General features: G+C 47.8%; 1 protein-coding gene across 1 annotated transcript in view; it reads left to right on the forward strand.

Moving 5' to 3' along the window:
* The window catches only part of LOC145344302 (plakophilin-2-like), a 55,038-nt gene that overhangs the window by 19,128 nt on the left and 7,915 nt on the right, over positions 1 to 27,995 (forward strand). Inside the window, exons 5-9 of the mRNA XM_080191389.1 lie at positions 4,088 to 4,295; positions 5,427 to 5,598; positions 21,192 to 21,309; positions 23,067 to 23,225; positions 24,927 to 25,103. Of these exons, the coding sequence (XP_080047515.1) occupies positions 4,088 to 4,295; positions 5,427 to 5,598; positions 21,192 to 21,309; positions 23,067 to 23,225; positions 24,927 to 25,103 (834 nt within the window). The remainder of the gene's footprint in view (positions 1 to 4,087; positions 4,296 to 5,426; positions 5,599 to 21,191; positions 21,310 to 23,066; positions 23,226 to 24,926; positions 25,104 to 27,995) is intronic.

Here is a 27,995-nt window from a genome sequence, read left to right on the forward strand (position 1 = left end):
TAGAAAAAATTATTAGGGATAGGATTTATAGTTATTTAGAGAGTAATGTATTGATTGGAGATAGTCAGCACGGTTTTGTGAAGGGTAGGTCGTGCCTTACTAACCTTATTGAGTTTTTTGAGAAAGTGACCAAAGAGGTGGATGGGGGTAAGGCAGTTGACGTGGTATATATGGACTTTAGTAAGGCGTTTGATAAGGTTCACCATGGAAGGCTTCTGCAGAAAATGCAGATGTATGGGATTGAGGGTGATTTAGTTAATTGGATCAGGAATTGGCTAGCAGATAGGAGACAGAGGGTGGTGGTTGATGGAAAGTATTCGTCATGGAGTTCAGTTACAAGTGGTGTGCCTCAGGGATCTGTTTTGGGGCCACTGCTGTTTGTAATTTTTATAAATGATCTGGATGAGGGTATAGTTGGGTGGATCAGTAAATTTGCTGATGACACCAAAGTCGGAGGAGTGGTAGGTAGTGAAGAGGGGTGTCATAGTTTACAGAGAGACTTGGACAAGTTGCAGAGCTGGGCCGAGAGGTGGCAGATGGAGTTTAATGCGGAAAAGTGTGAGGTAGTTCACTTTGGCAGGAATAACAGATGTGTAGAGTATAGGGCTAATGGTAGGACTCTGAATAGTGTTGATGAACAGAGGGATCTAGGTGTATGTGTACATAGATCCCTGAAAGTTGGGAATCAAGTAGATAAGGTAGTTAGGAAGGCATACAGTGTCTTGGCGTTTATTGGTAGGGGGATTGAATTTAGGAGCCGCAACGTCATGTTGCAACTGTACAAAACTCTGGTGCGTCCGCACTTGGAGTATTGTGTGCAGTTCTGGTCCCCACATTATAGGAAGGATGTGGAGGCATTGGAGAGGGCGCAGAGGAGGTTTACCAGGATGTTGCCTGGTATGGAGGGAAGGTCCTATGAGGAGAGACTGAGGGATTTGGGGTTGTTTTCATTAGAAAGAAGGCGGCTAAGAGGGGACCTTATTGAAACATATAAGATGATTAGAGGTTTAGATAGGGTGGACAGTGATAGCCTTTTTCCTCGGATGGAGAAAGCTAGCATGAGGGGGCATAGCTTTAAATTAAGGGGTGGTAGATATAGGACGGATGTCAGGGGTAGGTTCTTTACCCAGAGGGTGGTGAGGATTGGAATGCCCTGCCTGCTGCAGTTGTAAATGCGCCTAGTTTGGGGGCATTTAAGAGATCTGTGGATAGGTTTATGGATGGAAAGGGATTGGTTTAGGTTAGAGGGTCACTGCTTTCTTAATTGGTCGGCGCAACATCGTGGGCCGAAGGGCCTGTTCTGCGCTGTAATGTTCTACGTTCTATGAGTCCTCGAAGGGCTGAATATCCAACTCCAGCTCCTATTCCTTACCATCTTCCCTGTTCTGACGTAGAGGTAACTTCACCCCACACTCTGCAGTTGACTCTCTGTTAAATACCCTGGGAGGTCACTCAGATGCAAACACGGTTGCTGAAGGAAAATGGCCACCATTGCCCCTTCAAGGGCAACAGGGATGAGCAAATAACTGACAGCCTTGCCAGCAACAAAGAAATGAAAAAGTTCATTCATTGAGTATCTGGTCCCCTCTCTGAAAGCATTGCTACAAATTTAACAAGACCACATTGGGAGTGTCCAGCTTGCTGAAGAGTCCAGTCTCCTTAGAGAACTATCAGTCCATCATGAACCATGGTCTGTGAGGGGTCATTGACGTCTCTGTGTTTTTGGAGGGAGATGAGTGATTATGGATTGAGAGACACCAATCCACATCAAGCACTGACCAGGAATCTCCCCCAGTCTTACCCCCCCTGCTATGGGGGGAATGTGGAGGCTGTCCAGCCAGTTAGTTTGCTGGAAGAATCAGCTCACAGAAAATGCCCTCTCATAAAACCTCCACACATTCTGATATGAAGTGACTTCAGATACAAACCTCCCTTTCCTTGTTGGGAGCAATGTTCGCAAATCCTTCCTGTAATGTTTGAAGATCCTGGATCAGTTGAGCTGCTGTGAGCTGAGATCCTCCCAACCCGGAGACGCTGCACATTCCATCTGGGATCTTTCGATGTGCGCCACATTGGCCAGAATTCTCCGACCTTCACCTGTGACTGGGATTTTCCAGTCCCGCTGCAGTGATTGGAGAATTGGCTGAGCGCCAAATTCACCGTCCTCGCTGGCTGTGATAGCAGGACAGGAACAGCCCAGAGAATTCCAGCCAGCACCTCCCAGAGACCCCGGCCAGAGTGGAGCAGAGTCAGGGGGAGACAGGACGTGACCCTTTTTTTTGATCTTTCCCTCCCTCTTGCCTCCCACTTGCCTCCTGCTTCCGTCCCTTTTCCCTCCCTCTTCCCGCTCTCTCTGCCAATGTTCAGCCTTGAACAGGACGCGTTTCAAACAGAGTTGCCGTTAATCGGCCTGTCAGTATGTAATCCAGGGTCGGGAACAAGTTTCCTGTCTATTCCCGGGCTCTCCGAGTGTGGGTGTCCAACAGGTGATGAATTCAGGCCCGAAGCTCTTGAATTCCTCCCCCCGTAGACATCTTTCACTCTCTACCTCTTTCTCCTTGATTGATTTTTTTTATCCTTTCACAGGATGTGGATGTTGCTGGCTGGGCCAGAATTTATCACCATTGAGAAGGCAATGCTGAGCTGTCTTTTTGACCAGCTGCAGTTGATGTGATGTAGGCACACCCACAGCGCTGTTAGGGAGGGAGTTCTGACCAAGCTTTTGGTCACCTGTCTTAATATCTCGTTAATTGGTTCAGTGCCAATACTGCAGTGATCATGGAGCACCATGGGATGTTTCTCTACATTCAAAAAATGTTAAATAAATGCAAGTTGTTGTTGTGCCTCATTTGCAATAAGAATATAAGAACTAGGAGCAGGAGTGGGCCATCTGGCCCCTCCAGCATGTTCCACCATTCAATAAGATCATGGCTGATCTTTTCATGGACTCAACTCCACTTACCCGCCCGCTCACCATAACCCTTAATCCCTTTACTGTTCAAAAATGTATCTATCCTTGCCTTAAAAACATTCAGTGAGGGAGCCTCAACTGCTTCACTGGGCAGGGATTTCCACCCTTTGTGTGAAGAAGTTCCTCCTCAACTCAGTCCTAAATCTGCTCCCCCTTATTTTGCCCCCTAGTTCCAGTTTCACCCGCCAGTGGAAACAGCTTCCCTGCTTCTATCTTATCTATTCCCTTCATAATCTTATATGTTTCTATAAGATCTCCCCTCATTCTTCTGAATTCCAATGAGTGTAGCCCCAGTCTACTCAGTCTCACCTCATAAGCCAACCCTCTTGACTCCAGAATCAACCGAGTGAATCTCCTCTGCACCCCCTCCAGTGCCAGTATATCCTTTAACCAAGGACACCAAAACTGTACTCAGTACTCCAGGTGTGGCCTCATTATATAATGTTATAGAACATAGAACATTACAGCGCAGAACAGGCCCTTCGGCCCACGATGTTGCGCCGACCAGTTAAAAAACAATGACCCTCTAACCTAAACCAAACCCTTTCCATCCATAAACCTATCCACGGATCTCTTAAACGCCCCCAAACTAGGTGCATTTACAACTGCAGCAGGCAGGGCATTCCAATCCCTCACCACCCTCTGGGTAAAGAACCTACCCCTGACATCCATCCTATAACTACCACCCCTTAATTTAAAGCTATGCCCCCTCGTGCTAGCTTTCTCCATCCGAGGAAAAAGGCTATCACTGTCCACCCTATCTAAACCATTATATCTATCTAGACCTATCTAGACCATTATATAATGGTCCCAGCTTATACATCCAAAAAACAGCAAGGATTTCCCCACTGTCTCCAATGTTCAGCTGAAACAGTTTCTTCCCTGTTGCTGTCAGACTTTTGAATGAACTTACTTTGCATTACGTTGATCTTTCTCTACACCCTAGCTATGACTGTAACACTACATTCTGCACTCTCTCCTTTCCTTCTCTATGAATGGTATACTTTGTCTGTATAGCACGCAAGAAACAATATTTTTTCACTATACGTTGATACATGTGACAATAATAAATCCAATCAAATCGAAATCCAATCAGCCCTCCGTGTTTTCCTGCAGCTTTACAATTTGGATGGGATCGGGAAACTTATTGCCCTGCTGAACAGTGAGGACGTGGAGGTGCAGAGGGCAGTCTGCGGGGCCATCCGCAACGGAGTGTTCGAGGAGAACGAGAGCAAGATCGAAGTTCAGGAACACAGCGGGCTCCAAAAACTCGTCCAGTTACTGGGACAAACCAAAGACATTGAGACAAAAAAGCAAATCACCGGTGAGTTCATTGGAAAGTCAGCCTGAACGTCGCCCAGTGGGGTTTAACGTCAATCCTGCCTTGGATACAATTACAGAATGGAACACCACAGGAGAAGGCCATTCGGCCCTTCGTCTCTGTGCTGGATATTTTGAAACAACTACCCAATTAGTCCCACTTCCTGATTCTCCTCTTACAGCCCCTGAAAAACTTTCCATCAAATATTTTGATTTACTGGGACGCTCCCGGGACTCGATGGTTTGAGTTAAAGGAGAGGCTGGATAGACTGGGACTTTTTTCCCTGGAGCGTAGGAGGCTGTGGGATGATCTTATAGAGGTCTATAAAATAATGAGGGGCATAGATCAGCTAGATAGTCAATATCTTTTCCCAAAGGTAGGGGAGTCTAAAGCTAGAGCGCATAGGTTTAAGGTGAGAGGGGAGAGATGCAAAAGGGTCCAGAGGGGCAATTTTTTCAACTCAGAGGGTGGTGAGTGTCCCCCCAGCACCCCACACCCCACCCTCCCCCAATGGCATACCCCCATGTCTTTACCTTAATTAATGCTCTTTACCTTAATTACACTGTGTGGTATCAAATTCCATATTCTCACCACTTACTGATTAAAAAAATCTCATCACCTACGCATCCCGAGACACTAAAGGGCAATTTAGCACAGCCAATGCACCTAACCTGTGCATCTTTGGTGTGTGGGAGAAAACCGGAGCACCCGGAGGAAACCCACGCAGACACAGGGAGAACGTGCAGACTTCACACAGACAGTGACCCAAGCCAGGAATCGAACCCGGGTCCCTGGCGCAGTGAGGCAGCAGTGCTAACCCACTGTGCCAGATGTGGTGTGAGTTGAAACGCAGACAGCAGGATTTGGAATGATCTCGAGATGATGGGAAAGAGAAGACGGGGAAATCCGTCAGGAGGGTGTTGGGATACTGGAGACTGGAGGAGCTGGTGCTGACAGGAGCTGTCCTGACCTCGCGGCTAAAACAGAATTTCCAGCATCTCGATCAAATTTGTGAAGCTGGGAGCTGTGAGGAGGGAGATTGTGTCAGTTTAAGGAGTAAATATAGTTCCCTATTTCAGATTGGAAAGCTGTCTTCACTAATTTTGCTTTCCACATTATTTCCCAACACTTCAGGTTTACTGTGGAACCTGTCTTCAAATGAATACCTGAAAGCGGAACTGATCCAAAGAGCACTAAACCCCCTGACAACATCAATCATCATCCCGTTCTCAGGCTGGCCAGACGGGGATGTCAAGAACTTTGATATAGACCCCGACATCTTCTACAACACCACTGGCTGTATGAGGTGAGCTGCCCTTTAACTCCACACACAGATTGCAGAGTTACAGACGGCAAGGTCAGCGCAGATATAACCATATCAGCTCTGAATCAACAGTCAGTGTTTTAATCTCTATCAGAGGGTCAGTGCTGAGGGCACACCGCACTGTCAGAGGGTCAGTGCTGAGGGAGCGCCGCACTGTCAGAAGGCCAGTGCTGAGGGCACACCGCACTGTCAGAGGGCCAGTGCTGAGGGAGTGCCGCACTGTCAGAGGGTCAGTGCTGAGGGAGTGCCGCACTGTCAGAGGGTCAGTGCTGAGGGAGTGCCGCACTGTCAGAGGGTCAGTGCTGAGGGAGTGCCGCACTGTCAGAGGGTCAGTACTGAAGGAGTGCCACACTGTCAGAGGGTCAGTGCTGAGGGAGTGCCGCGCTGTCAGAGGGTCAGTGCTGAGGGAGCGCCGCACTGTCAGAGGGTCAGTGCTGAGGGAGTGCTGCTCTGCCATGAGGCCTCACCATACACCTGACAGGTCTCTGATTCAACCTCTCAGCTGAGGACAGCACCTCCAACAATGCAGGGCTCCCCCAGTACTACACTGGGGTGTCAGCCTGGACTTATGTACTCAGATGGGGACTTGATTTCGCAACAAGTCTAATTCAGATGCGAGATATCTGCCAATTACTGAGCCAGAACTGAAACACACCTGGATCAAATCGCTAAATAATTCCCTAACCACAGAGTCAGGATTTCAGATAAATAGCAAAAGAACCAGAGAGAGATGGGAATTTTTCACACAGTGAGTAGTTGTCTGGAATGCTGGCTGGAAGGGCGATGGAAGCAGGTTTGGTAGAAACTTTCAAAAAGGAATTAGATGAATACTTTGACAGGAAAGTATTGTTAGGCAGTTGCTGTAGATGAGATAAGGCAGAGTCTCAGAGATCCCTGTTTGGAGTTATTGCTGGAGCAATAAACATTTACTTCTTGACAATGTGTGGTTTGGGAACTGGAGCATGGAATTATTGAATATGTGGTGTAGGTACCTCATTCAGGCAACTCCAGCCCAAATATTGTTTTAAACATTGTTTCTGGGTGGCACACTGGCACACTGGTTAGCACTGCTGCCTCACAATGTCAGGGACCCGGGTTCGATTCCAGCCTTGGGGTCACTGTCTGAGTGGAGGCTGCATGTTCTCTCTGTGCCTGTGTGGGTTTCCTCTGGGTGCTCCAGTTTCCTCCCACACTCCAAAGATGTGCAGGTTTGGTGGATTGGCCATGCTAAGTTGTCCCTTAGTGTCCCAAGGCCTGTAGGTTAAGGGGATTGGCTGTGGCAAATGCGTGGGCTTATGGGTGTGGGGTAGGGGTGGGGTCACAGGGAATGGCCTAGGTAAGATGTTCTTTCAGAGGATTGGTACAGAATCAATGGGCTGAATGGTCTCCTTCTGCACTGTAAGGATTCTATGTAATGACCTGGAATGCGCTGCTTGAAATGTAGATTCAATCTTAACTTTCAGGAGAAAATTGGATTAATCCTTGGGAAGGAACCAGTTGCTAAGTAAAGGAGAAGGTGCAGGGAAGTGGGGCTAATTGACTAGCTAACAGCTGGCACAGAGAGGATAGGCCGAATGGCCTCCGGCTGTGCTGTATCATTCTGTGTGGAAGTTTTTGAAATTTCTATCCAGCTGTACATGCCTCTTTAATCCGCTGTCAGACTCTCTAACCCTGTGATTTCACTGGAATTTGTACTGTGGGTGGGGAACCCGCTCAGCGATGAGAGACTCTACACCCAACCATCCAACTTCCTTCACCTGAGGATCTCGGGCTTCCATCAGTGACACATGAGATCTCCGTGCTTGTGAATCTCTGAAGCAGTCAGGGAGTCGAGCACACACCCTCGGTCCTCCCACAGCCGAATTCCATATCGTACAGAAGAAGGCCATTCGGCCCATCAAGTCTGCGCCGGCCACAATCCCACCCAAACCCTATTCCCGTAACCCTCATGTTCTCTGCTAATCTCCCTGACACTGGGGTTAATTTAGCATGGCCAATCAACCTAACCCGCACATCTTTGGACCGTGGCAGGAAACCTGAGCACCCGGAGGAAACCCACACAGACACACTTCCCAGAAGTAATTAGCCAGCATAATTCTTTGTAACCGGGCCTTTGTGTGAAGAAATGCTTCCTGACACCAGCCCCGAAAGCTCTAATTTTAAACATGTATCTCCTTGTTCCGGATTCCCCCCCCGAGAAAGGAAATGTTTTTGCTCTATCCAACCATCCAAATCCCTCAATCATATTCAACGCCGCAAATTAGGTCACCCTTAATCTTCCATCTCAACCTTTCATCACAGTGGAGTCCAGTATTATTCTGGTGAATCCCTGCACTGCACCCCCGGTAAAGACACCCTCCTGAGGGCATTGCCAGGGGATGTGAGTAAAGAATTCTCACAAAAATTATACAGAGCCTTGGTGAGATTGTGTGCAGTTTGCGTCTCTTTACTTGTCAAAGTTGTACAAGACATCAGCCACACTTGTAACAGTGTGTAGAGTTCTGGTCACTCTATTATAGAAAGGACATCATTAAACTAGAAAGAGTGCAGAAAAGATTTACCAGGATGCTACTGGGACTTGATGGTTTGAGATAAAAGGAGAGGCTGGATAGATTGGGACTTTTTTCTCTGGAGCGTTGGAGGCTAAGTAAGGGGTGATCTTATAGAGGCCTATAAAATAATGAGGGGCATAGACAAGGTAGATAGTCAATATCTTTTCCCAAAGGTAGGGGAGTCTAAAACTAGAGGGCATAGGTTTAAGGGGAGAGGTACAAAAGTGTCCAGAGGGGCAATTTTTTCACACAGAGGGTGGTAAGTGTTTGGAATAAGCTGCCAGAGGCAGTAGTAGAGGCGGGTACAATTTTGTCTTTTAAAAAGCATTTAGACAGTTACATGGGTAAGATGGGTACAGAAGGATATGGGCCAAATGCAGGCAATTGGGACTAGCTTAGGGTTAAAAAAAAAGAGGCAGCATGGACAAGTTGGGCCGAAGGGCCTGTTTCCATGCTGTGAACCTCTGTGACTCTATGACTTAAGGAAGGGTACACTCAGCAAAGAGGGAATGCAACAGAGCTTCACCAGACTGACCCTCAGGTAGACAATGTAGGTCACATACATTTCACAGCCACTGGGTTTCCCAGAGTATTTTATCACCATTGACCTTACGAAATGAAGCGAGTGCAATGTATGCGCAGCAAGATCCCACACAAAGAGTTGTAATAATCAGATAATCTGGTTCAGTGATGTTGATTGAGGGATAAAAATTGGCCAGGACCATCGGGGATAACACCCACCAACCCCCCCCCCCGCCCACCCTAGTCCTCCAAAAAAGGGCTGTAACTACATGACACATTATTTGGGTATAGCTCTTACAAAGGGGCAGCGCAGACATAATGGGCCAAATGGCCCTCTTCAGTGCTATGTTATTCTCTGATTCTGTAAGCCTAACTCCACCTAGATTCTGAATGTTTAAATAATTGCCTGACGCAAAGAACTCACACCATCTAGAATGTAGGGCAGCACGGTGGCGCAGTGGTTAGTGCTGCTGTCTCACAGTGCCAGGGACCTCAGTTCAATTCTGGCCTTGGGTCACTGTATGTGGAGTTTACACATTCTCCCCATATCTGCGTGGGTTTCCTCCGGGTGCTCTGGTTTCCTCCCACAGTCCATAGATGTGCGGGTCAGATTGATTGGCCATGATAAGTCATTCCTTAGTGGCCAAAAATGTATAGGTTAGGGGTTTAGTAGGGTAAATACATGGGATTACGGACTGGGTAAGTTTATTAGTGATACATTTAGGCTTACATTCACGCTGCATTGAGGTTACTGTGAAAATTCCCGAGCAGCCACAGTCCGGCGCCTGTTCAGGTACGCTGAGGGAGAATTTAGCATGGCCAGTGCACCTCCCCAGCACGTCTTTGGAGTGTGGGAGGAAACCGGAGCACCCGGAGGCACGGGGAGAACCTGCAGGCTCTGTACAGACAGTGACCCAAGCCGGGAATCGAACCCAGTTCCCTGGTGCTGTGAGGCAGAAGCGCTAACCACTGTGCCAACCTTGCTGCCCAGTAAGATGCTCTGTTGGAGAGTCAGTGTGGACTTGATGGGCTGAATGGCACCTACCTGCGCTGCAGATGCTATAGGACGTGTTCTGTGTGGTTTTGTTTTTATTATACACGCGTGCAAAGATTAAACACTGGCTTTACAGATACACGATCGACCGTATCAAAGCCCCTTCTAATCTGAATGGCTTCTCAGTGACCCACTCAGTCCTCTATTTGTTTGGGAGAGTTCTGCCTTTTCAGCCACGTGGTTAATACAGTGGAATCGATAGACTGACAATCCTCAGCTATTGAGACGTTAGGGATCTGAACGTCTGGCCCGAGGCTGATGAAGCCAGCAGAAAATAACAGATATTAGCTTTCAGAAGCAGACCACGCCCGTGGGAGAGCCTCTCGTTGCAGCTCCGATGACTTGCGGCTGTGCCAAGTTTTAACACGTGACTTGACACAAAGCTGTGGGTGCGTGAACACAGAGAGGGCAGGAAGCTGGCTGCTCGCTCGCTCGCTCAGGCGCAGCTGTTATTTACTTAAAGGGACAGGCGCGCATATTTGGATGCTTGTTTCGGCTGGGGAAACTGGAGACGTGCTGGAAATACCACAGCAGCGCCCTGTGGAGGGAGAAACCCCCGAGTGGACGGACAGGATTGTCCACCACCGCCCCCCCACCTCCACGGGTGTGTCTACACTGGCAGGACCTGTACAATCCTGTTGGCGTAAACAGCAGCACGATTTTCGCAAACGTTTCAGGCCAATGCACTTTCTGACTTGAATCCAAAAATCTGAGTGATGTGGCTGGTTTTATCCAAGTTTTAACCAGGATTTTGGCGCCCTAACATAATGTTCCCTTCTGTGCCTTGTGTCATAATCTGCGTAGAGACCGATAACCTTAAAAAGGAATTAAATTTTTCTAAAAACCAATGGGCAGGAGCGCACTTTTCAAGACTCGTCCTGTAACAAGCAAAGAAAGAGGCCATTCTGCCCATTGAACCTGCACAATCAACAAACCCACCCAGATCCTATCCCCATAACCCCACGTATTTACCCTGCTAATCCCTCTGGTACTAAGGGGCAATTTATTTGATTTTGATTTATTATTGTCACATGTACTAATATGCAGTTTTGTTTCTTGAGCGCTGTACAGACAAAGCATACCGTTCATAGAGAAGGAAAGGAGAGAGTGCAGAATGTAGTGTTACAGTCACAGCGAGGGTGTAGAGAAAGATCAACTTAATGCGAGGTAGGTCCATTCAAAAGTCTGACAGCAGCAGGGAAGAAGCTGTTCTTGAGTCGGTTGGTACGGGACCCCAGACTTTTGGCGGTGGCTGGCGTGGAGTGACATCAGTGGGAATCCCCCTGACAGCGCTGGGACCAGAGAATCCTGTCGCTAACAAACAATGTGCCACCTCCTTTAGGGTGGCACAGCGGGTTAGCACTGCTGCTTCACAGCTCCAGGGTCCTGGGTTCGATTCCCGGCTCGGGTCACTGCCTGTGTGGAGTTTGCACATTCTCCTCGTGTCTTGCGTGGGCTTCCTCCGGGTGCTCCGGTTTCCTCCCACTGTCCAAAGATGTGCGGGTTAGGTTGATTGGCCGTGCTGTTGACCGTTAGTGTCCTGGGATGTGTAGGTTAGAGGGATTAGCGGGTAAATGTATAGGGATAGGGCCTGGGTGGGATTGTGCTCGGTGCAGACTCGAAGGGCCTCTTTCTGCACTGTAGGGTTCTAGAGTTCTATGATTCCTATCGGGGGGAAACACATAGCTGGATAGTGGAGACCCTGGCCCGCGGTGACGTGCCTGGGTAAAATTGCACCGCGCAGTGTGAACCCACTCTGATCATTGCCGCTGCTGCTCTCTCTCCAGCTGCTGCTGTGATTTCCTTCATGCGTTGCTTGGCTCCAGTTTGAGTTCAGGCTCATTGCTTCCCTCTTACTGATGACTCACTTTTCCAGTCAACAAGTTGCGACACAGTTTGCGACTCAGCGATCAGCCCCACAGCCTGTGGGAACACAGTCCGTTCCTGTTCAATAAAACTCACATTCAGAGCGTAGAGGGATATGGGCCAACTGTGGGCAATTAGGATTAGCTTAGGAGTTTTAAAAAAAGGGTGGCATGGACAAGTTGGGCCGAAGGGCCTGTTTCCATGCTGTAAACCTCTATGATTCCTCTAAGGATGGTGGGTGGAGTGCACAGTATGAGCAGTTCATTGTCAGTGCAAGGTCATTTGTGAAGTACAGCAGTGCAGTCAACTGCTTCACATCAGCCTCGGTTCATTTTTTATTCATTTGTGGGACATGGGCGTCGCTGGCTGGACCGGCATTTACTGTCCGTCCCTAGTTACCCTCGAGAAGGTGGTGGTGAGCTGCCTTCTTGAACTCGCTGCACCCAGAGTGCTGTTAGGGAGGGAGTTCCAGGATTTTGACCCAGTGACTGCGAAGGAACAAAGGATGGGTGAGAGGCTTGGAGGGGGAACTTGCAGGTGGTGGTGGTGTTCCCATGTGTCCGCTGCCCTCGTCCTTCTAGATGGAAGTGGCCGTGGGTTTGGAAGGTGCTGCCTAAGGATCTTTGGTGAATTGCTGCAGTTTGGAATGAAAAGCAGTTCGGCAGGGTGGAAAGTCTAGAGCGTTGCCTCCCAACCAGCGAAAACCCCTCAAATGTTCCATGGAAGAAGGTTCCAAATGATTAAAAATTCTTATCATCAAACTAAAATGAACCTTTGTTTTCAGCTCTGTGGTCAGCATCTCCAAGACCTGATGAATCTCGGGCCTCCCACGTAGGCTCAGGTTGGGAGGGAGCCGCGTGTGCGCGGTTTAGATGTTTTGTATTGGTCGGGCCCATGCACGTGGTGACGGGACTTGGAGCTGCAGACAAAGGACCCCGTGCGCCCACACAAAAAGCCAATACTCAAAAAGGGCACATTAGTGTCACTTTCTACCACTGCTCTCAAGACACCAGAATTGTCCCTGATAAGACATTGAAGCAGAATTAGGCCACTCGGCTCATGAAGCCTGCTCCACCATTCAATCATGGCTGATTTTCTTACTCATCCCCATTCCCCTGCCTTTTTCCCATAACTCCTGATCCCCTTATTATTATTAATATTTTTAAGACGCGGGTTGATGGGTTTTTGATAAGAGAGGGGATTAAGGGTTATGGGGAGAGGGCGGGAATGTGGAACTGAGCAGCGACAGATCAGCCGTGATCTTATTGAATGGCGGGGCAGGCTCGAAGGGCTAGATGGCCTACTCCTGCTCCTATTTCTTATGTTCTTATGTTCTTAATCATGAACCTATCTATCTCTGTCTCAAAGACACTCAATGACCTGAAGACACTCAGTGATCCCTTGTTAGAGTAGAGCAGGATACAGGAAAATTACACAGGGCTGTTCAGAATCATTTCCGGTTCTGATTAAGGAGAAACTCATTCCGGTGGGCGGGAGGGTTAGTAACCAGAGGACGCAGATTGAAGATAAACGCAGAAGAACTGAAGAAGCAGATGAGGATGACTTAATGCAGGCGGTTGTTGTTGCTGTGATCTGGAACGTTCCGGCTGATAAGGAAGCGGGAACAGATTCAGTAACTTCCAAAAGGGAATTGGATCAGTACGTGGATAAAGGAAAATGTTACAGGGCAGTGGGGAAAGAGGATGGCCGTTTTGGACATCAAGAGATAGCAGAGGTATGATGGGCTGAATGGCCCTGTGCTACCAGGGAAACTCTTGCCCTCACGTGGTGAACACTCTTGGTTGATGTGATGTGACTCATTATTCCTTTTGGAATGGAGGTATTGTAACCACACTGGGAGAGGGAAAGCTACAGATATGGAAGGGGAAGTGGGAGTTAATCACAAAGTACGTCAGAGGTGACAGGAGTGATAAAACTGTACATTCATCAGTTGAAATCTCTGTGTGCTCCAGCTGCTCAACTCCTAGATCCTGACCAGGAGATAACAGGATGTGAAGATCAGCTTATATTCTGTCTGCAATTATTACAGGGTGAAGCACAGTTAAATAATCACATTTAATCCAACTAGCGGATTTCCTCCCCTAAAGGACATTAGTGACCCAGATGGGTCTTGAAGAAATGGTTTCATGGTCATCAGATGATTAATTCCAGTTTTTTAATTGAAATTTAACTTTCACCAGCTGCCGTGGTGGGATTCGAACCCGGGTCCCCAGGGTGTTACCAGTGACAATACCACTGTGCCTCCGCATCCCCTGCAGCTGGTGGAGGTGTCCCTAAATTCGATGAAGTTGATGGGGAGGGGGTGAGGTAGACCTGAGTTGCCAGGGCCAGCATGGAGAGGCGCTGTTTCAGGAGGAGGTTCTTTTTATTGTGGTCAGTACACACCGCTGGCAGGTGGAACCCCTTACTGCTGCGGTACAGACTCCTCCCTACTCATCCAGAAGGGGGTGCAGAGAAGATTCACCAGGATGCTGCCTGGGATGGAACACTTAAGTTATAAGGAGGGGTTGGATAGACTTGGGTTGTTTTTCTCTGGAGCTGAGAAGACTGAGGGGGTGACCTGATTGAGGTGTTTGAGATTATGAAGGACGTGGACAGAGTGGATAGGGAGCAGCTGTTCCTCTTCGTTGAAGGGTCAGTTCCGAGGGGACAGAAGTTAAAAGTGAGCGGTGGGAGGTCTAGCGGGGATTTGAGGAAAAACGTCTTTACCCAGAGGGTGGTGAGGGTCTGGAATGTGCTGTCTGGGAGGATGGTGGGGGTGGGATGCCCCACATCCTTTAATAAGTACCTGGATGAGCACTTGGCACACCGTAACATTCAGGGCTATGGGCCAAGTGCTGGCAGGTAGGATTAGGTGGGCAGTTCAGGGCCTTTCATACATCGGTGCAGACTCGATGGGCTGAAGGGCCTCTCCTGCACTGTAGTATTCCGTGATTCTGTAATCAGTCAAATCCTCTGGAAGTCCATTGCTGTAGAGTAAGGGACATGAGAGAAAGAACTTGAGAGAAAGGCCATCACATCCAAAGAGCATTGCAGCCAATTAAAATACTTCTGAGGTGCAGTCACCGAAATGTGGAAGCCAATTTGTACACAGCAAGCTCCCACAAACAATTCAATATGGATTGGAAAATATGTTTCACTAATATTGGATGAGGGATAAAGATTGGACTGTGAATTCCCTGGAATGTTACAGACTGTGGTGAATTTGGACACAGGGAAGCGTTGGAATTTTTGTGATGTGTCGTCACTTCTGCCGACATACATTACCATGGCAGCCTTCCACCATGAGCCAATAGAAACAAATACAAAAATATAAGACACACTCAGGCTGGGCAAGGCCAAGACAGCACGGCCTGTTCCCCACACCTTGTGTCGAGGGCAGCTGTGTCAAAAATAACAAACCTTTTTTCTTACAGCACTAGTTGCTCTAAACTGGGTAGGTTTAATGGTCCAGGCACTTTGAGAAGCCAGTCGGACGGTGTGTTTGTGAGATACACCCTGGATCTCCATGGTTACAGGCGAGGGTGAATAATAATGGACGAAGTGGACATACACACCACACAAGCACTGGGCGATACGGTGGCACAGAGGTTCGCACTGCCACCTCACAGTGCCAGGGAACTGGGTTCGATTCCCAGCTTGGCTCACTGGCTGTACGGAGTCTGCACATTCTCCCCGTGTCTGCATGGGTATGCTCCGGTTTCCTCCCACAGTCCAAAAGTCACACTAGTTAGGGTGCACTGGCTGTGCTAAATTCCCCCTCAGTGTACCCAAACAGGCGCTGGAGTGTGGCGACTAGGGGATTTTCACAGTAACTTCATTGCAGTGTTAATGTAAGTCTACTTGTGACTAATAATAAATAAACTTCAAATCTACTCCAGTGAATGGCTTCCTCTAACCTGCACACCTTTGGACTGTGGGAGGAAACCCACGCAGACACGGGGAGAATGTGCAAACTCCACGCAGACAGTGACCCAAGGCCGGAATTGAATGCGGGTCCCTGGCACTGTGAGGCGGCAGCGCGAACCACTGTGCCACCCTAACGCTCCCAATGCAGTACTGAGGAATACTGCACTGTCTCAGTTACTGTCTTTTGGATGCGATGTTGAAACAAGGCCACGTCTGCCCCTTCTCAGGAGGATTTAAGACCTGGGGCATTTTGCTGGAAGGCTGGCCAATGTTTCTCCAGCAGCTGAAAGCACCAAAGCAGTTGAATTAGTCATTTACTTCATTGGAAGTTCTGTTTTCCAACAAGACAGAGGCTTGGGGTTAGAGTCTGACTCTCGGGAAGAGGGGCCAATCTTTTGTTCCACAGCTCCACTGAAGTTTAATTTTCTTCACTATCCTGTGTTTCGTACTATCCCACACAGCGATTGCACTTTGAGACACACATTGATTGTCTGTGAAGCGATTACGACTTTCCTGAGGTCATGATTGGTTTTTGGAAATTGTACCTTCTCTCTTTCTGTCAAGAAGTGGACAATCCCCTTGGCTGAATGAAAACAACCGTTAAAATCACCGTTGAATGGTGTAGTTGTTTAAAAATTTTCCTCCCATTCATCTCCATGGATACGTGGAAGTAAATATTTCATGATGGAACCTAGCAGGCGCTGACGCTCCTGTTGTAATGTTTGCATCTGACTCTCTGTTAATTATTAATGTAAATGCATTCATTTCGGCCCAGCCGTTAATGTTCCCGAGATCCCTTTCTCAGTCTTGTTGATCAGGGCTCATTCCCAAACTGGACTAGGGAGCGGGGAACACTTTGAGAATGGAATTCACCATTCCCACGGAAAGTCAGTGTCTGCTTCCAGCCCTCCCGATAACATGGAAACTAGAAGCTTCATCAAATTCAATATCCTGATCCCCCCCTTCCTCCCATATCCCTCAATCCCTTTAGCCCCAAGAGTTATGTCTAATTTCTTCTTGAAATCAGACAACGTTTTGGCTTCAACTACTTTCTGTGGGAGTGAATTCCACACATTCACCACCCTCTGGGTGAAGAAATTTCTCCTCACCTCAGTTCTAAAAGGTTTACTCCTTATCCTCAAACTCTGACCCCGAGTTCTGGATTCCACCACCATTGGGAACATTCTTTCTGAATCTACCCTGTCTAATCCTGTTAGAATTTTATAAGTTTCTATGAGATCCCCTCTCACTCTTCCAGTGAACATAATCCTAACCGACTTAGTCTCTCCTCATATGACAGACCTGCCATCCCAGGAATCGGCCTGGTAAACCTTCGCTGTGCTCCCTCTATAGCAAGGAACATCCTTCCTCAGATAAGGACACCAAAACTGCACACAATTGGCTCGCCAACTCTGGTTGGCCTTATTCCTGGAGATTTAGTCACATGACCACCTTCATCCAACTGCCCCGCCTCCCATCATCGGATGCTCAACCAATCAATCTGTAGGTTCCCCCACCCCAGAATTTCCTGCAATTATCACCCAATCATCACCCTGTCTTCCTGCGTCCAATTGGATACCGAAAAGACAATTCCTCCCTGATTGGGTGACTTCTGGCCAAACAACCTCCCCCTCCACCCCCCATCTCTTGTTATTAATATCCGGCAGGCGTTAATTTCCAGGCAAAGGAAATCCCAAATGGATGGCTGGCCATCGCAGCTGTTTTCTATTCATCCTCACTTCCTACGAGAGGATGGGCAGGATTTTCCAAAGTGCTCAGAGAGGTGGGAAAAACTGGTGTGCGGCTGGCCGGCTGCACACTCGAGATTCCTCTCCAGATGTTCTGACACTCTGCACAAAAAAACGATCTGGAGGTTGTGGTCTTCACCGTCGTGCTGGGGCCTGATGGAGCCAATAGCGTGGGCTCCACACACGTTGGGTACCCTGACCTGCGCTGGAAATAATACACCCTCCCCCCATCCCAGGAATAGAACAAAGAAGAAAGAACAGTACAGAACAGGAACAGGCCCTTCTGCACCCCCCCAAGCCTGCACCGTTCATGCACCCAACTAGACCATTCGTTTGTATCCCTCTATTCCCAGTCTGTTCATGTGGCTATCAGACTGGGAATAAGAAGAAGCCCCTTCCCCCCCCCCACACACACACCGGGGCAACCCTGCGCCCTGTTCCCCCACTGGATACAGAACCCTCCGCCTCCCAGGATCAAGGGAATACCACCCACACCCCACATGCACTGGGGCAATCTCCGGCACACATGAAGGGAATTCCGCTCCCAGTGGAACTGCCCAGAGGATCCACCCAGCATTGCCCCTAGGATGATACTGCCAGGGTGCAGACACTCCCCACTCCACCCCAGGGGCTGTGCTTACCCGTGTGGTCCCAGAAGGTTCCCTTCAACTGCTTCCCGTTTTTAAAAAGCTGTTATAAATCTCGCTGACGTGACGACCACATCCATAGAGGACAGCCGGTGGATGTGGTCTTTCTGGATTTTCAGAAGGCGTTTGACAAGGTACCTCACAAGAGGTTATTGCAGAAGGTCAGGGGGCATGGAGTTGGGGGTAGGGTGTTAGCGTGGATAGAGGACTGGTTGTCAAATAGGAGGCAGAGAGTGGGGGTCAATGGGAGCTATTCAGATTGGCGGTTTGTGACTAGTGGAGTGCCCCAGGGGTCGGTGCTGGGGCCTCAGCTATTTACCATTTATATAGATGATCTGGAGGAGGGAACCGAGTGTAGGGTGTTGAAATTTGCTGATGACACCAAAATTGGTGGAAAGGCAAATTGTGCGGAGGTTGGGGAGAGTCTACAGAAGGATCTAGATAGGCTGGGCAAATGGGCCAGGAAATGGCAAATGGAATTTAATGTTGGCAAGTGCGAGGTGGTCCACTTTGGTAGGAATAATGGTAGGAAAGATTATTACTTACGTGGAGAAAAACTGCAGCAGGCAACGGTGCAGAGGGACCTCGGGGTCCTTGTGCATGAGTCGCAAAAACCCAGCTTGCAGGTGCAGCAGGTGGTCAGGAAGGCGAATGGGATGCTGGCCTTCATAGCGAGGGGGATTGAATATAAAAGTAGGGAGGTGTTGCTGCGGCTGTATAGGGCATTGGTGAGGCCACAGCTGGAGTACTGTGTGCAGTTTTGGGCGCCGTACTTACGCAAGGATATTTTGGCCTTGGAGGGAGTGCAGAGGAGGTTTACTAGGCTGATGCCGGAGTTGAGGGGGTTGAGCTATGAGGAGAGGCTGAATAAATTAGGCTTGTACTCGTTAGAGTTTAGAAGAATGAGGGGAGATCTCATTGAGACGTATAAGATGATGAATGGGATGGACAGGATAGAGGTGGAGAGACTCTTCCCACTCAGAAAGGATTGCAGGACTAGGGGGCACAGCCTCAAGATAAAGGGGGGGCGGTTTAGAACAGAGTTGAGGAGGAACTTCTTCACTCAAAGGGTGGTGAATCTCTGGAATTCTCTGCCCGTTGAAGTGGTGGAGGCTACCTCGCTAAATATTTTTAAGACGCGGGTTGATGGGTTTTTGATAAGAGAGGGGATTAAGGGTTATGGGGAGAGGGCGGGAATGTGGAACTGAGCCACGACAGATCAGCCATGATCTTATTGAATGGCGGGGCAGGCTCGAAGGGCTAGATGGCCTACTCCTGCTCCTATTTCTTATGTTCTTATGTTACGTCAGTGAGTGGTGGGGGGGGTGGGATTCTAAATGTGGGGGAACATACGGTGGGGAAGCCTGCTAATTATATTCAAATTCATTAAAATGTATTTAAATAAGAGGCCGAGAACCTTGTTATGTCACTGGCGAAGGGGAGTTGGAAAAAGAGATCTCGTTGATGAGAGTGTCACACTCTGATTCTTGCGAGAGTTTGCACCACGTTGCTGATTGCGCTTAAAACTAACATGGGAATAGAATCACCCCCGGTATGTTTATTGAAATCAGGATTCACAAGTTCCAGCCACACTTTCAGCAATTTTAAAAATTAAGTTAAAATATTTATTAACAAAAGAAAAGTTGAAAACACAAGATTACATTGACACAGTTAAAATTAGTTTTATACAGCATTCCCCAAAGGATTTCCTACTGGGTTACACTCACAAAGAAACACACAAAAGTTCCCACAGACATTTAATCTCTCTTAAAATTATCTAATATTACCACCAGGGACCCACTGTTGCTCTAGGGAAGATGTGACTCCAGGGTTTCTCTCAATTGGAACACACTTCAGAACGAAACCCTGCTTTCTGAGAAGAAGCAGGGTTTCTCTGGGTTGGCTGAGAACTGCTTCACTTTGCTTCCTCTCATAGCTCTCTCTCAGCACAGAGCACACTCCAAGAAGTCTGACATGACCACTCCCTAACACAATTCCCAACCTCTAAATACATTTATCCTCTTTCACCATTTCCCATTCTCCTTATTCTTCTTTGAAATTTATATTTCCCACAAAATATGTTCCACTTATGACTACCACCTTTGAAGTAAAATAAAATTGAATAACTTTGCCTTATTTATTTATGACCTTTTCTCAGTTATAAACGCCCTTTTATTTCCTGTTGAAATTTAACAATTGAACGCAATAAACCACAATTATCTCCTAATGCAAATTTCTATCCTGTTTTATTTATCTGTAGAACATCTAACTTGACCTTATTCACTTCAAATGCCTGCCTTTCATGTCTAGACGTTCTAAGCTTATAGCATAAATGTCTTCGGTTTAATAAATTAGTCACACAAACAAACTCACAAACAGACACACAAAGGGGAGATAAGGGGAGGCGAAAGCCTAGTGGTATTATTGCTAGATTTTTAACCTCGGAACTTAGCTAATGTTCTGAGGATCCGGGTTCGAATCCCGCCACAGCAGATGATGGAATTTGAATTCAATAAAAAAAATCTGGAATTAAGAATCTACTGATGACCATGAAACCATTGTCGATTGTTGGAAAATCCCGTCTGATTCACTAATCTTCCTTTCAAGAAGGAAATCTGCTGTCCTCACCCGGTCTGGCCTACATGTGACTCCAGAGCCACAGCAATGTGGGTGACTCTTAACTGCCCTCTGAAATGGTCAAGCAAGACAGGGGCAGCTAGGGACGGGTAATAAATGCTGGCCTTGCCAGCGACGCCCACATCTGTGAATAATGAAAAGAAATATTTATACTGGGTTCCCATAAAAGTTGAATTGAAGTATCCTACGGCCCTCAGTCACCCCATCCAGCTTTGGCCAGTTGGAGACTGGAAACTAGTCACCTGTGCCCACATTATGTAAAGTTTGATTTGATTCGTCGCATGTATTAACGTACAGTGAAAAGTATTGTTTCTTGGGCGCTACACAGGCAAAGCATACCGTTCATAGAGAAGGAAAGGAGAGAGTGCAGAATGTAGTGTTGCAGCCATAGCTAGGGTGCAGAGAAAGATCAACTCAGTGTGAGGTAGGTCCATTCAAAAGTCTGACGGCAGCAGGGAAGAAGCTGTTCTTGAGTCGGTTGGTACGTGACCTCAGACTTTTGTATCCTTTTCCTGATGGAAGAGAGTATGAGGTCATGATTGTTCACTCCTGTCTGGATAGATTTGAGTTTTTGTTGATATTGGACCACTTCCCACTCTCTCTGTCACTCTCTTTACAGAAACTTAAGTTCAGCAAGTCCCGAAGGCCGGAAGCAAATGAGAGAGTGTGACGGATTGATTGACTCCCTTGTTCACTACATCCAGTTCACAATTGCCAACAATCAGGAGGACGATAAGGTAAATGGAATCAATTTGACACAAGGCTTGAGATAGAAAGTCAAGGGAGATTCCTCAAAGTCCCCCCCCACCTCCACGCTGTCGATTCTTCTCTGGAAATGTATCTGGAATTCTGGAATATTTTCAAGGCAGAGCTCGATAGATTCTTGATAAACAAGGGGGTGAAATAAGTATAGTAAAGTTTATTTATTAGTCACAAGTAGGCTTTCGTTAACTCTGCAATGAAGTTACTGTGAAAACCCCCAATCGCCACTGTCCAGCGCCTGTTCGGGTACACTGAGGGAGCATTTAGCACGGCCAACGCATCTAACCAGCACGACTGTGGGAGGAAACCGGAGCACCCGGAGGAAACCCACACAGACATGGGGAGAATGTGCAGACTCTGCACAGACAATGGCCCAAACCGGGAATCAATCCCAGGCCCCCAGCGCTGTGAGGCCCCAGTGCTAATCACCACGCCACCCTTTGATTAGCAAGATAGGCTGGAAGGTACAGACAAATTAGCCATGATTGTATTGAATGGTGGAACAGGCTTGAGGGGCCGAATGGCCTTCTCCTGCTCCTAATTCAGATCTCTGTATGTATGTTTATATGTGCTTCACAGCGCCTGTTATGATACCAAACATTTTCGGCTATGCTCTGTGACCCAATTCTACCCCTTTTCTGTTCGAAAATGTGTGAATGGTTTTAGATCCTTCCCATCTGTTTCTGAGAATGAGGAACTTCAACTAACTACCAGGATCTTGAATAGTCCTAAACTGATATTACTCACTGGGGAGGGGGAGGTGAGACTGTGTGACTGGACCTCACCCCAGTCTGTCACACAGGATCTATACTCAGGGAAGGGGGGAACACAGCACTGGCTGCAAGTTTCCCTCCAAGCCACTCAATAGCCGGCTTGCTCTTGAGTGGGTTGCTACGTGACCTCAGGCTTCTGTATCCTTTTCCCGATGGAAGAAGGCGGAAGAGAGAATGAGGTCCTTCACTGCCTCAAAATCCTGGAGCTCCCCCTCCCTAACAGCACCGTGGGTGTACCTACAGGAGGGCAGCTCATCACCGCCCCTTCTCAAGGGGCAATTAGGGATGGGCTATAAATCCTTGCCCACAGCACTCACATCCAGTGAAAGAATAAATAGGAAGGAAGGATACATATTCTGCTTTTATATTTACCGTGGGCAGTACGGTGGCACAGTGGTTAACACTGCAATCTCTCAGCGCCACGCACCCGGGTTCAATTCTCGGGCTCAGGTCTATGTGGAGTTTGCACATTCTCCCTGTGTCTGCATGGGTTTCCTCCTGGTGCTCTGGTTTCCTCCCACACCCCAAGGATGGGTGGGTTAGATGGATTGGCCATGCTAACTTGCCCCTAGTGTTAGGGGTAAGTTAGCATAGCTAAGGGTAAGAACAGAGAACATTACAGCGCAGTACAGGCCCTTCGGCCCTCGATGTTGCGCCGACCAGTGGAACCAATCTAATAAGTTAGCTAGGGTAAGTTAGCTAGGTTAAGTTAGCTAGGGTAAATATGTGGGGTTACAGAGATAGGGCCTGGAAGGGATGGTGGTCGGTGCAGTCCCAATGGGCCAAATGGCCTCCTTGTGCACTGTAGGGATTCTGCAATGATCCTATCTCTGCACTGTAGATTCTAGGAGGCTTCGCGTTGGGGTTTACAGACACAAAGCCTTGAGTGCCTCTGGCTGTCAGGTATTCTCGAGCGGCCTGTTCCTGAAACCCAGGCTGCAATAAATCTCCTCTCTCAGTCAACAGAAAACTGCATGTGTATCTTACACAACCTGTCCTTTCAACTGGAGAATGAGCTGCCGAGCGCCTACTCTGAGAACCTCGCCTGGAAAAATAATCTCTCCTCACAGAAGAAATCGGCCGGCTGCTTCGGAGCTCGGAGTTCTAGGCTGAAGGAGGTACGTCACCCTTGTCCTGCTCCGTATTGATATTTGCAATCGCAAAGGTCTCCCGAGGCTGTTACGTGAGTTATGACTTGTTGCAGCATCTTCCAACAGTTAATTGTAGGAAAATATATTTATGGGGGTGGTGCTGACACTGGGTTAAATGAGCTAACCCGGTGTGAAATGTAAGTTCTGTTTATAGGTCTTTCCCAAATTCAGGATGTCCCAGAAGCCAGTAAGGTGGTTTTGAAGTGTAGTCACTCCCGTGTGGCAGCCCAATGATGCACAGCAAGCTCCCGTAATCAGAAAAGAGATAATGACCAAATGATCTGTTTTAGTGATTCGGTTGTTACAATACAGAAGAAGGCCATTCGGCCCATTGTGTCTGTACCGACTCTCCAAATGAGCACTTCACTTCATTCCATTCTCCCCGTAACCCTGCACTGCTCTTTTTCAGATAACAGATAACTTTTTGAATGCCTCAGTTGAACCTGTCTCCATCACACTCTCAGACAGAGCATTCCAGACCTTAACTATCCTATCAACTTATCTGACCATCAACCAATCTATCCCTTAAACTAATGTGCCGTCTCTCTTTAGCTAGCTTTGTTTTCATTCCCTCATTATTGTTCTTATTTAGTCTTAGACCCACTCTTCTCTCCCTCAAACTGAATGTGAAATTTAATCATATTACGATCGCAGTTACCATCTTCAATATGAGGTCATTTATTAAACCTACCTCAATTTCACATTGTCTCTGCATTTTCCTGCCAGCAACATGAATAACTCAGTTATTCACCAGTCATCTGTCACCAAGCTGTCTCTGTCCTTTTGTGTTATCCCCTCACAGTTCACAAAGCTTCCACCTTTTGTATCATTTTCACTGGGACAGCATGGTGGCACAGTGGTTAGCACTGCTGCTTCACAGCGCAAGGGATCCAGGTTTGATTCCCGGCTTGGGTCACCGTCTGCACAGAGTCTTCACATTCTCCCCGTGTCTGCATGGGTTTCCTCCGGGTGCTCCGGTTTCCTCCCACAGTGCAAACATTTGCGGGTTAGATTGATTGGCTGTGCTAAATTGCCCCTTGATGTCAGGGGGATTCATAGGGTAAATATGTGGGGATAGGACCTGGGTGGGATTGTTGTCAAAGCAAGCTTGATGGGCTGAATGGCCTCCTTCTGCATTGTAGAGATTCTTCAATGATTTTATCGCTTTGAATGTAGAGCATTATTCAGCTACTCTTTTTCCTGCCAACCTTTGACTCCAGTTTATTCAGCTCACTTCTTCCCAGATCCATAGATCTACAACGCAGATGGAGGCCATTCAACCCATCAGGTCTGCACCAGCTCTCCAAAATAGAATCTTACCCAGGCCCAACCCCCCTCCCCACCCTATCTCCATGCACCCCTGCGTTTACCTACCACCTTTGGACACTAAGGGTCAATTTGGCATGGCCAATCCATCTAACCTGCACATCCTTGGACTGTGGGAGGAAACCAGAGCACCCGAAGGAAACCCACGCAGAGATGGGGAGAATGTGCAAACTCCACACTGACAGTGACCCAAGCCGGGAGTCGAGCCCGGGTCCCTGGCGCTGTGAGGTATGATTCAATACCAGCATATTGAATCCTGGTTTGTAAATGGAAATTGATTGGAGTTTAATCCAGAGGCGAGTGTGAATTCTCTCCCAGTTAATGACGGTCTCTCAATCTCAGGAGAACATGGTCAATATTCCATCTCTGGAAGAGAAAAGGAATCCCCGAGGGGTTGAGTGGCTTTGGCACAGTCTGGTGGTGCGGATGTACCTTTCTCTTGTTGCCAGGAGCAGCAGCAACTGCACTCAGGAAGCCTCGCTCGGCGCTCTCCAAAATCTGACAGCCAGCAGTGGGCCGGTGAGTTCAAACCCCCATAACCTCTGGAGCTGGCATCGGGCCACCCTTCACACATCACGGTGCTTCACAAGGCAATGGCCTCGTGGTGTTAAAATGTATTTATTTATTGTCACAGGTAGGTTTACGTCAACTATCAATCCAGAAACTCAGCGAATGTTCTGGGGACCCGGGTTCGAATCTCGCCACGGCAGATGGTGAAATTTGAACTCAGTTAAAGAAAATCTAGAATTAAGAATCTACTGATGACCATGAAACCATTGTCGATTGTCGGAAAAACCCATCTGGTTCCTTTAGAGAAGGAAATCTGCCATCCTTACCCAGTCTGGCCTACATGTGACTCCAGAGACACAGCAATGTGGTTGACTCCTATCTGCCCTCTGAAAGGGGCAAGCAAGACTTTCAGTCTAAGGGCAATTAGTTCGGGCAATAAATGCTGGCCCAGCCAATGATGCCCATGTCCCACGAATGAATAATAGAAAACACAGCATCTGCTGAGTTGGGAGCAAGCTGTACCCCATCTTACTCTGGGGCCACAGGGAGGTTCCCCAAAATTCACATCTTCCATTGCTGCTGGAGAGCTGGGGACGGCTCACAACTCAGAATTAGGTAGCAAACTGAATCGGTGTTTACACAGTTTCAATTGTACTGTGTACAGTTGTGGCCTTGTTACTTGAGGAAGAATACACTGGCACTGGAGGGGGTGCAGAGGAGATTCAATAGGTTGATTCCAGAGTTGAGAGGGTTGGCTTATGAGGAGACACTGAGTAGACTGGGGATATACTCATTGGAATTCAGAAGAATGAGGGGAGATTTTATAGAAACATAAGATTTATGAAGGGAATAGATAAGATAGAAGCAGGGAAGTTGTTTCCACTGGCGAAAAAACTAGAACTAGGGGCATGGCCTCAAAATGAGGGGAAGCAGATTTAGGACTGAGTTGAGGAGGAAATTCTTCACACAAAGGGTTGTGAATCTGCCCAGTGGAAGCAGTTGAGGCTACCTCATTGACTGTTTTTAAGGCAAGGATAGATACACTTTTGAACAGTAAAGGAATTAAGGGTTATGGTGAGCGGGTGGGTAAGTGGAGCTGAGTCCATGAAAAGATCAGCCATGATCTTATTGAATGACAGAGCAGGCTCGAGGGGCCAGATGGCCCACTCCTGCTCCTAGTTCTTAAGTTCTTTATGTAAAGCAGAACTGTCATATTTTTAAAAGGATGCAGGTTACTTTAAGAGTTGATTTGATGACGATGGGTGTGTGTTCAGGCTGCAGTTTTACTTTCAGTTTTATGCTTGTTGTAGTGCAGAGGGAGAGCAGCTCTTCAATAAAACCTGCTGCCGTTAGGTTGAATCTACGTGTGCAAGCCGCATTCTTTTCAGGGGAGGTTCACCAGGGGTTGACATATGGGGAGAGGTTTTTGCTTATACTCAATGGAGTTTAGAAAGATGAAGGGGGTATCTGATTGAGATATATAAAATTTTAAAAGGGATTGATAAGTAAATGTGGACCAAATGTTTCCTGTTATGGGGCAATCTAGAACAAGAGGTCACAGGTATAGGTTTAGATTTAAAACTGAGATGAGGAGGGCTTGGGAATGAGGAGGCATGAGGAAGGAGCACCTCCTCTTGGTGGGAAACGGATTTCAGATCTTGAGCCAATTAACGACTCGCAAACAGGGGTGAATTTATGGAACTCACTGCCCCATCGCGCGGTGGAATCTGAATTGTTAAATGATTTTGAGAGGGAGATAGATAGATTTCTAATTTAAAAAGGGATAAGGGTACAAGGGGAACAGGTGGAGAGGTGGATTTGAGACCAGGGAGAGATCAGCTATGATCTTATTGAAAGGCAGAGCAGGCTCAAAGGGCTGAGTTTGCCTTTTCCTGCTCCTAATTCCCATGTTCCTACGATCCAATGTTTTCTGTCTAAAAGCACAACCCTTAACTAACCAGGGCATTACAAGAACCTTCTCACAGTAACATAGCGAAGGCTGTGTAAGCCCGACCCCAGTGAAATCAGTTCTAATCATTACTGATGTTAAATATGATAATGAGGTGGGTTACAATTCACTCAGGAAGTGTGAGTTACTGTGGCAACCTGAGTACAGAAATCTATTTTAACTCACTCATGGGCCAGCTTTTATTGTCTAATAGCCCTGGTGTGGTGGTGAGCCGCCTTCTCGGACCGCTACAGCCCGTGTGGTGCAGGTACACCCACAGTGCTGTTAGGGAGGGAGATATGGACAGTGAGTGTGGAGGCTCCAAGTTTTTCTCCGTCACGTGGCTGGCCACATCCCCACTCTCACTGCCTGCCATTGGTGTGTGCTGGCAGGATTTACAGATGGAATTTAGTACATATTTGGTCAGGTGATCATTGCATCTCCCTTGATCCTCAAGTCCTGGGGTGGGACTTGAACCCAGAGCTTCTGGGACTGAGACAGGAGAGATACCCACTGCACCACACGAGTTACTGAGGTACAGTCCTTAAAACTTATCGACAGATGGAATTTACCCCAAAATATTTTGGTTTTTTTACTTTATTTAATGATTCTCTGCAGTCAGTCTGCGTAGTTACTTACGTGGCGAAAAACTGCAGCAGGCGACGGTGCAGAGGGACCTGGGGGTCCTTGTGCATGAGTCGCAAAAACCCAGCTTGCAGGTGCAGCAGGTGGTCAGGAAGGCGAATGGGATGCTGGCCTTCATAGCGAGGGGGATTGAATATAAAAGTAGGGAGGTCTTGCTGCAGCTGTATAGGGCATTGGTGAGGCTGCAGCTGGAGTACTGTGTGCAGTTTTGGTCGCCGCACCTGCGCAAAGATATTTTGGCCTTGGAGGGAGTGCAGAGGAGGTTTACTAGGCTGATACCGGAGTTGAGGGGGTTGAGCTATGAGGAG

This window comes from Carcharhinus amblyrhynchos, chromosome 6 (genome assembly GCF_965287045.1).
Source record: "Carcharhinus amblyrhynchos chromosome 6, sCarAmb.v2.hapA, whole genome shotgun sequence".
Classification (NCBI taxonomy): domain Eukaryota; kingdom Metazoa; phylum Chordata; class Chondrichthyes; order Carcharhiniformes; family Carcharhinidae; genus Carcharhinus; species Carcharhinus amblyrhynchos.